This window comes from Calidris pugnax, unplaced genomic scaffold (genome assembly GCF_001431845.1).
Source record: "Calidris pugnax isolate Ruff unplaced genomic scaffold, ASM143184v1 scaffold17, whole genome shotgun sequence".
Lineage (NCBI taxonomy): Eukaryota > Metazoa > Chordata > Aves > Charadriiformes > Scolopacidae > Calidris > Calidris pugnax.
This window is the reverse complement of record NW_015090794.1, coordinates 12,366,734-12,374,755: the sequence shown is the minus strand read 5'-3', so window position 1 is coordinate 12,374,755 and position 8,022 is coordinate 12,366,734. Positions and strand designations below refer to the sequence as shown.

At 64.8% G+C, this 8,022-nt stretch overlaps 2 protein-coding genes across 3 annotated transcripts in view; one reads left to right on the top strand and one right to left on the bottom strand.

Annotated features, from left to right (window-relative positions):
* CLCN7 (chloride channel, voltage-sensitive 7) overlaps positions 1–3,368 on the top strand; it is a 26,790-nt gene extending 23,422 nt beyond the window's left edge. For both annotated transcript variants that reach the window (XM_014936685.1, XM_014936684.1), the window contains exons 20-25: positions 632–717; positions 998–1,130; positions 1,247–1,306; positions 1,748–1,924; positions 2,033–2,113; positions 2,199–3,368. In XM_014936685.1, coding sequence (XP_014792171.1) covers positions 632–717; positions 998–1,130; positions 1,247–1,306; positions 1,748–1,924; positions 2,033–2,113; positions 2,199–2,285 — 624 coding nt within the window. In that variant the 3' untranslated portion in view covers positions 2,286–3,368. The remainder of the gene's footprint in view (positions 1–631; positions 718–997; positions 1,131–1,246; positions 1,307–1,747; positions 1,925–2,032; positions 2,114–2,198) is intronic.
* Positions 3,369–3,992: 624 nt separating this feature from the next.
* LOC106884746 lies at positions 3,993–6,317 on the bottom strand. Its single transcript, XM_014936284.1, has 2 exons — positions 6,267–6,317; positions 3,993–4,820 (listed from the first exon to the last, which is right to left on the bottom strand). The coding sequence occupies exons 1-2, from the start codon at positions 6,290–6,292 to the stop codon at positions 4,079–4,081; spliced, it is 768 nt and encodes a 255-aa protein (XP_014791770.1). The 5' UTR covers positions 6,293–6,317; the 3' UTR covers positions 3,993–4,078.
* Positions 6,318–8,022: the final 1,705 nt, after the last annotated feature.

The window sequence follows — 8,022 nt, the reverse complement described above, 5'->3', positions numbered from 1 at the left end:
CTGAAAGAGGGGAGATGGAGCTGAGATGTGGGGAAGAACTTGTTTGGTGTGAGGGTGGTGAGAGCCTGGCCCAGGTTGCCCTGAGAAGCTGTGGCTGCCCCATCCCTGGAGGGGTTGAAGGGCAGGTTGGAGGGGGCTTGGAGCAACGTGGTGTGGTGGGAGGTGTCCCTGCCCAGGGCAGGGCATGGCATTGGATGATCTTTAAGGTCCCTTCCAACTCTAACCATCCTACGTGCAGAGGCTGAGGGGCTTCGGATGCTTTGCTATTCCCTCACCCCATGTTTCCCTGCCCCACTAAACCTCTTGGGTGACTCTCACAGGTGGGATAGTGCGGATGACACTGAGTCTCACTGTCATCATGATGGAGGCAACGGGCAATGTCACCTATGGCTTCCCCATCATGCTGGTGCTGATGACAGCAAAGATTGTGGGAGACTACTTTGTGGAGGTGAGGGCTGGTGTGCTCACTGGGGGCCTGGGACCTGGTGAGAGGCTGTGGGTTGTGGGGGTGCTGGGGAGCTACGGGGGGTGCCAGGACAAGGGTGTGCTCCCTCTCAGATTGGAGCTGCTGCCTGGCTGTACCCCACGGCATCTCGTCAGGCTTCTCCTGACGGCTCGGCTGTTGTTGCAGGGGCTCTACGACATGCACATCCAGCTGCAGAGCGTGCCCTTCCTGCACTGGGAGGCCCCGGTGACATCCCACTCCCTCACGGCCAGGTAGGTGGGCTGGGGGACAATCATCACTCCTGGGGCAGCAGCCTTTGGACCGCACTGTTGGTCTGAGCTGGAAATAGAGGTGGTGACACGCTTTGGTTCCAGAAGCCTGCTGTCCTCTGGACCACCTTCCCCAGCAGGGACTGTGGCCTCCAGTGCATTCTCTCCTGGTGTCCCTGGCAGGTTTTGGGGACAGAGGAGGCATCAGGGCTGCAGAGGGGTGTGTATTGAGGGGGGACATTTGGGGCATGGGGCTTCGTTTCACACCGAGCCTTCCCTGCAGGGAGGTCATGAGCACTCCTGTCACCTGCCTGCGGAGGATTGAGCGAGTGGGGACAGTTGTGGACATCCTCAGTGACACCTCCTCCAACCACAACGGCTTTCCAGTGGTGGAGAGCAACCCTGACACCACACAGGTGGGCTAGGCACCGATGGTGAGGGAATGCCCCATGAGGGCTGGCTGTGGTGTGGGACCCTCGCCCTTGTGCCACCCTCTTCCCAGCCCCATCTCACGTGTGGTGCTCTCTCGCAGGTGGCAGGACTGCGGGGTTTGATCCTGCGTTCACAGCTCATCGTCCTGCTGAAGCACAAGGTGGGTGCTGCGTGGAAACCGTTCAGGCTGTGTCTGAGCCCCTGTGTCTCTCATCGTCCTGCTGAAGCACAAGGTGGGTGATGCTGCGTGGAAACGGTTCAGGCTGTGTCTGAGCCCCCGTGTCCCTGTCCCACTGCTGCCTCAGGCCCCTTGCTGCCTGCCTTGCTCAGTAAGAGCTGGTTGAGGGTCCTTGTCATCTCCCTCTGCTCACCTGAGGAGATGGTGTACGCTGCCATCCCGTGCTGGTGTTACCCCAGCATCATCCTGCCACCCCACCGATCTCCCAAACCCTGAGGGAATGGGAAATGGGCTGTTCTTCTGCAGATGGTCCATCTGCCCCATGCTCCTGCCCTCTTCCCTCCCTGCCCCTGTACGTTGTGCTGGCCCTGGTGCCTGTCGGTGCTGTGGGACGGTCCCCAATGGTGTCTCTCTCCTCCCAAGGTTTTTGTGGAAAGGGCCAACCTGAGCCTGGTACAGCGGCGGCTGAAGCTGAAGGATTTTCGGGACGCCTACCCTCGCTTCCCCCCCATCCAGTCCATCCACGTCTCCCAGGACGAGCGCGAGTGCATGATCGACCTCAGCGAGTTCATGAACCCCTCGCCCTACACGGTGCCTCAGGTAACACCCCAGGGACCCCTCTGCACCCCAGCATCCTGGGGATCGTGGGTGGGCTGTGGGTGCTGGCTGGGGGTGCCGCAGCCCACGCAGCCCCGCTCTGCCTTGCAGGAGGCGTCTCTGCCGCGGGTGTTCAAGCTCTTCCGAGCCCTGGGACTGCGGCACTTGGTGGTCGTGGACAATCGCAACGAGGTGGGTCCCTGCTCACCGTGTGTGGGCTCCTTGGGGGGACACTGCCCTTGTCCCCAGGCTCTGCACTCTGTCCCTTTCCCGGCAGGTGGTGGGCATGGTCACCCGCAAGGACCTCGCCAGGTACCGGCTGGGGAAGGAAGGCCTGGAGGAGCTCTCCTTGGCGCAGACGTGATGTGGGGCTGCGTTGCCCAGCGGAGATGTGCCCCAGCCCCTCGAGATGGTCCTCAGAGCTGGGGACCCCCTTTTGCGGGAGGCGGGGAGAGGACTGGGCCAGCCTGTGCAGACATCGCGGTGCCCGGAGCACCGGCACGGCCGTGCTGCCCCAGCTCTCCTGCCCACTGCTGCCTTCCTATGTCTACTGCCTCCTCTTCTCCCCCCTTCCCTTGCTTCCCCAGGGGATTAAAATGCACCCTTGGCTCTGTTAGCTCCTGGGATAGGCTCTCCCTGAGGGTTGGGTGAAGGCTGGAGCGTGCCAGGGGCAGCAGAGATGCCCTGCTGAGCTGGGCACAGTCCTCTGCTGTGGCATGTGGCCTCCATCTCATCCTGCTTGCAGGGTCCATGTGGGGAGCAAAGGGGATGTGGTGGGGGTCCCTCCTGCTCCCAGGGCCCTGTCCCCACTGCCCTGTGCTCCTGCTGGCTGGGTCAGGCTGAGCCCTGGGGCAGGCTCCTGCGTCTCTGCCCTGCTCAGCTGTGCAATAAAAGGGCTCCTGTAGTTCAGCAGCTGCTCCCTCTTGCTCTTTCTTGGCTCCCGTGGCTGCCCTGACCCCAACCCCCATGTGGGTAGACACCCCTGGGGTTTGGGGCAGGGATGGGAGAGGGAGAGCTGCCTGCTCTGGGGGAGTGTTGGTCCTGCAGCCTTTGTCCCTAGTGTGTGCTCCTCTGCCACTCCTGCCCTTCTTGCACCATTGCTGCTGCCACCTCTGCCCATATCCAGGTCTGGGGTTGCCCCTGGGTGTGTTTCTCTACCTGCTGCAACTTGTTCTGCTCTTTTCAGCAGCCTGGACCCCACCAGGCACCCCAAAACCCATCACCAGCCCTGGATCTGGGCAGGGAGCAGAGCCTGCACTCCCCTGTGTGATGAGGAGGGCTCTAGCCCTGGCACCTCAGCTCCCCCCATCCTTGCTCCTCACCTTGGCATTGCTCCTGGCCCTGGCTTGGGGCTGCCCCCTCCTCTCTTCAGCAGGAGCAACCTGGTGCCTGGGGGGGCTCTTGACTGCGGGATAACGTGCTGAAATAAAGCCTGTTTGTACTTTTATCGTGGTGCTACCTGTCTCTTGCTTCCTTGCTTCTGACACTGCCCAGGCTCAGTGCCATGTCTGTTGGTGTCCCCTTGGGGCTGAGCTGAGCCCCAACCCCACTGCTGGGGGGGTCCCCCTGCCTTTCTCAGCCCCCCGGTAGGGCTGCAGTGCTCAAGGCGGGGGGTGGGCAGCTGCCCCTTCCCCTCTGCTTTTCCTTTTCAAGGCCAACAAAGAGCCGCCACAAAGCGGAGGATGCCTCGGCTGGGCCCTGGTAACAGCCAGGTCCGGCGGCGGGGGCCGTGGGGAAGGGCTGGTTGCCCTCCTGTGTGGGTCCCATCCCTGGCCCCGCCGTGGGGCGCAGCGAGGTGGTGATGGGTCCCCAATAGGTGCTGGCAGCCGGGTGCTTTATGAGGCCCCGCGTCGCCCTTTGCCCCGGCGCGGCCGAGATAAGGGGATGGGATCCACCGACTTGGGCCGCAGAGTAAACACGGGCTGCTGGCTCCTGCCGGCGCCGCGCTTCCCTCCTCTTCCTGCTGCCGGTGGCCCTTTGTCACTGGCAGCAGGGACACGGTGGTGGCGGGTGGCAAAGGACACCGCATACGCTGGTGCCTGGCGGGAGTCATTTATTCACTCGTCCCATCGCCAGCGCTGGCACCGGGGCCACCGGGTTTATCATTAACCGGACGGCACGTGGCGGTGCCGGGGGGCCCCCAGGGCCATGGTGGGGTCACAGCCCGGCAAAGGGCTCGGCCTCCAGCCCTGGGTGGCCCGGCTCGGGGGGCAGCTCCCGCCCGGTGCCCGGCAGCTCCGGCCCTGGCTCCACCGTCCAGTTGGCCAGGAGGTCGCTGAAGTCGGGGGTACCGGTGTGGAGGAGGCCAACGGGGCCGGGCCCTGGCTCCCTCCAGAAGGAGGGTGGCAGCTTCCTCCGGTGCATGGGGGTGATGTGGCCATATTTCCTCTCCAGCCGCTGCGTCTTGCCGCCGGCTGCCCGGGGTGGCAGGCAACGGTGCACGCCATACTCGAAGAGCTCGGCCAGTGGCCCTAGCCTGTGTGTGGCCCCGGGGCCGCCCCGCAGTGCCACGGCCTCGGGCTGGCCCTCGGCACGCCGGGGCGAGCCGCAGTCCTCGGGCACGCCGTGGCTGCCGGTGGCCTCCTCCTGGCCCCGCCGCCCGAAGTAGCGCTGGATGTCACAGCTGATGAGCTCCGAAAACTTGAGGAGCCGCAGGGTGGTCTCAGCGGCGCTGGGGATGGCCAGCTCTGGCCTCACACTCTCCTCTGCCACCTCCTCTTCCTCTTCTTCCTCTTCCTCCTCTTCCTCCTCCTCGGAGAGGTCAGGGAAGTCGGGCTCGGGGCGTGTGGGCAGCAGCAGGCTGTGCGGGAAGGGCGAGGGCAGCCGCAGCTCTGCCAGGGGCCGGATGATGCCCGCAGCCATGTCAGTGCGCAGGGGCACCCCAGGTCCCGGATTCACCCTGCGGGCAGGGACAACGGGGTGAGGGTGGCACCTGACCTGACCCGCCACCCTGCACATGGCCCCAAGGGAGCAGGGGGACCGTGTCGTGCCATGCCATGGCCAGAGTGGGGCTGCAGGGCAGCAGGAATGTCCCCAAAAGCCATGGGAACATGGAGCAGTGGGGATGTCCCCACCAAGCCATGGGATACGGGGCAGTGGTGATGTTCCTCCTAAGTCAGAGCATCATAGAATAGTCACGGAACATGGGACAGCAGGGACATCCCCACCGAGATGTGGGACATCAAGCAGCAGGGACGTCCACACCAAGACATGGGATATGGGGCAGCAGGGATATCATCCCTCCTCCCCCCATCCAAATCAGGGGACATGGGACAGTGGGGATGTCTGAACTGAACCCTGGGACACCAGGCAACAGGGATGCCATCAAGCCACAGGACATAGGGCAGCGGGAATGTCCTCACCAAGACGTGGGATGGGAGACAGCAGGGATGTCCACCCGAATCCGTGGGAGGTGGGACAATGGGAACTTCCCCAAGTCACGGCATGTAGGGCAGCAGGGATGTCCTCACTGATGTGTGGGACATGGGGCAGCAGGGATGTCCTCACCAAGTCATGGGATGTAGGGTAGTGGAAACATCCCCCCGAGCTGTGGGGCAGCGGGATGTTCCCCTTCACCCTGAGACTATCCATGGGGGTGAATGGGGCTCAGCACCCACCCTGGGCTGAGTCCCCAGGACACTAGTCCCCAAGGCCTGCCCACGCAATAGCCCCACAGGTTTCCCTGTCATGGAGTGAGCCTGGCCACCTCCCTCCACCGCCCTGCTGGGTTCTGGTCATGGCTGGGTCTTATTTCCCCTTCACCCTGAGACTATCCATGGGGGCGAATGGGGCTCAGCGCCCACCCTGGGCTGAGCCCCCAGGACACTAGTCCCCGAGGCCTGCCCACGCAATAGCCCCACAGGTTTCCCTGCCATGGGGTGAGCCCAGCCACCTCCCTCCACCGCCCTGATGGGCTCTGGCCATGGCTGGGTCTTACCGAGCTGGATGAGGCCCCTCTGTATCGAGTGGGGTCCCCAGCCCTGCCTCACTGCAGGGCATCCCTGGCTACGTGCCTGGGACCACCATTGCCCCAGCCCACGAGAGGGTCTTGGGGCAGGGAACAAAACTTTGGGGGACAAATCCTGCTCCTGCCACTCCAAGCACGGTGCTGAGCCCCGCGCCCAGCCTGAGACAGCACCGCTGCCGTCCCCGGGGTCACCGCACCCTCCCTCTTTGTGCTGTCCCCATCGTGGGACCCCCAGTCCTGCCTCCGTGCCGCTCTGGGGGGGCTCAGCCTCCTGGGGCCACCCCGGGGATGGAGCCAGCCGTCCCCCCTGCCACCCTCGGTTGGAGAAACCCCCCTGGAGCAGGAGGGCATCGCCCGGGGCCGCGGCTCGGCACTCACCTTGGCGCTGCCGCCCGGCCATGCATAGGCTCCCGCGCCGCTCCCCCTCGCCGTCCCTCCACCTGGGCCTGAAGTATTTATAGCGGAGCAGCGAGCTGGCGGCTGGCAAATATTTGGTAGCCGTATTGTAATAGTAGACTCGGTAAACAGAGCCGGGGTTTGCTTTAGCACCCAGCAACGGGAGAGCGGCGCGGGGAGGGACGCGGGGACGGAAGGCAGGGCTCACCTTAATGGTTCACTAGCCAGGGGATTTTCAAGTGTTGTTCCTGTAAATTCACCTATTAAATCGGCAGCCCCAGCTGCCAAACTGGCCGCGCACTTGTGCCGAGGGCTCTTATCTCCCCGCTGATTGGAGGCGAAATCTAGCTTTGTCAAATAGGCGTAAAATTAAATTTCATGCTATTTTGACTCCTGGAGTAGGGATCTTCTGAAGAACATACTGCGTATCGAGCGATGCCTCTGCAAACAGGCGCTGCCGCTGCGGCTGCAGTGGGCGAAGCCTCTCTGTGGGGTCCCCCCAGGTGCTGTGGGTCTGGGCGCCCCATCTCCAGCCTTGTGCCCCCCTCAAGGTGGGTGAGAGGCTCCCTGACCAGCCCCAGGATGGGGTTGGGAACCTTTCGAGGTGGTTGGATGCAGTCCCGATGACACAGCCAGCAGGCAAGGTGTTTGTGGGTGCTGTGCTCCCCGGGGGTGTGCGGGTTTGGGTGCCTGGGGCTGTGGTGGCTCTTGCCAGGCAGGGCTTGTGGAGGCAGAAATGGGGACACGCCATGTGGAGAGCAGCTGGGACAGCCCCACGGTGGGGACAGCATCTCCAGGGTGGCAGCATTGTCACTTTGGACAGGGTGGTGGGCTGCCCTGTGTCTCTGCTATGGGCTGTGACCACGTGTGAGGGACCGAGGACAGTGGTGGCCACGAGGCAGCTCAGGTCCCGAGGTAGCTGTGGCCAGAGGTGCTATTCCTGTCCTGGCAGCAGGATGTGCCAGCGGGGCCATCTGGACCAGCACAGAGCACGGCCAGGGGACACAGATGGCCGTGGGGGTGGCTGGGGGGGGGCACAGGGTGGCCAGGGGACACAGGACAGCCCACCTGTGACAGCTGGAGGGCACGGGATGGGAGGACCTCACACAGCACCCAGACCTCGTCATCCCCTGTGCTGGGGACACTCAGGGGGTGGGTGGCACACCGACCATCAGGGTTGGGGACGGCCAGAGCCCTCCTCCAGACCTGCCCTGTCCCTTGCTCTGGGGGTGACTGCAGCCCCTGGCCTGCTCCCTCGGAGCCCTCCCTGCCAGCCTGCCCCGAGCTGTCCCCCGGAGCCGAGGTGGGGTCCCCAGCCCCCGGGGCGAGGAGAGTCCCCCATCCCCTTCCCCAGGCTGGCAGCCCCGGGACACTCTATGGGGACAGAGCTGGACACCGGCACCGGTACCGGCACCCCCAGCGCTCCCTCTCCTCTCTCCAACACCCCACCGGCAGCACCAGGGAGGCAGCGGCGGCCGTCCCGCCCGGGCACCGGTGGGCAGACACGGCGGGTGGGGGCTGAGAAGCCGCGGGCACCCTTCGGCCTGCTCCCTGCTTGTCCCCCGCCATGGCCCTCCGCGGCGCCCGGTAGGGCTGGGCACGGTGTGGCACGGCTCGGCACGGCCTGGCACAGCTCACGCTCGGCCGGCGCCGGGGCACCCAGGGACAGCCAGGCCGCGGGTACCCCAGCCCCTGCCCACCCCGGCGGCCTCCTCGGGCGGGGGAAGCGCGGACCCGA

Coding starts and splice junctions, on each gene's coding strand:
- LOC106884746 (XM_014936284.1), bottom strand. CDS start 6,292: ATGCATGGCCGGGCGGCAGCGCCAAG. Junction 4,821..6,266: donor GGCCGGGCGGCAGCGCCAAG/GTGAGTGCCGAG, acceptor CCCTGCCCGCAG/GGTGAATCCGGGACCTGGGG.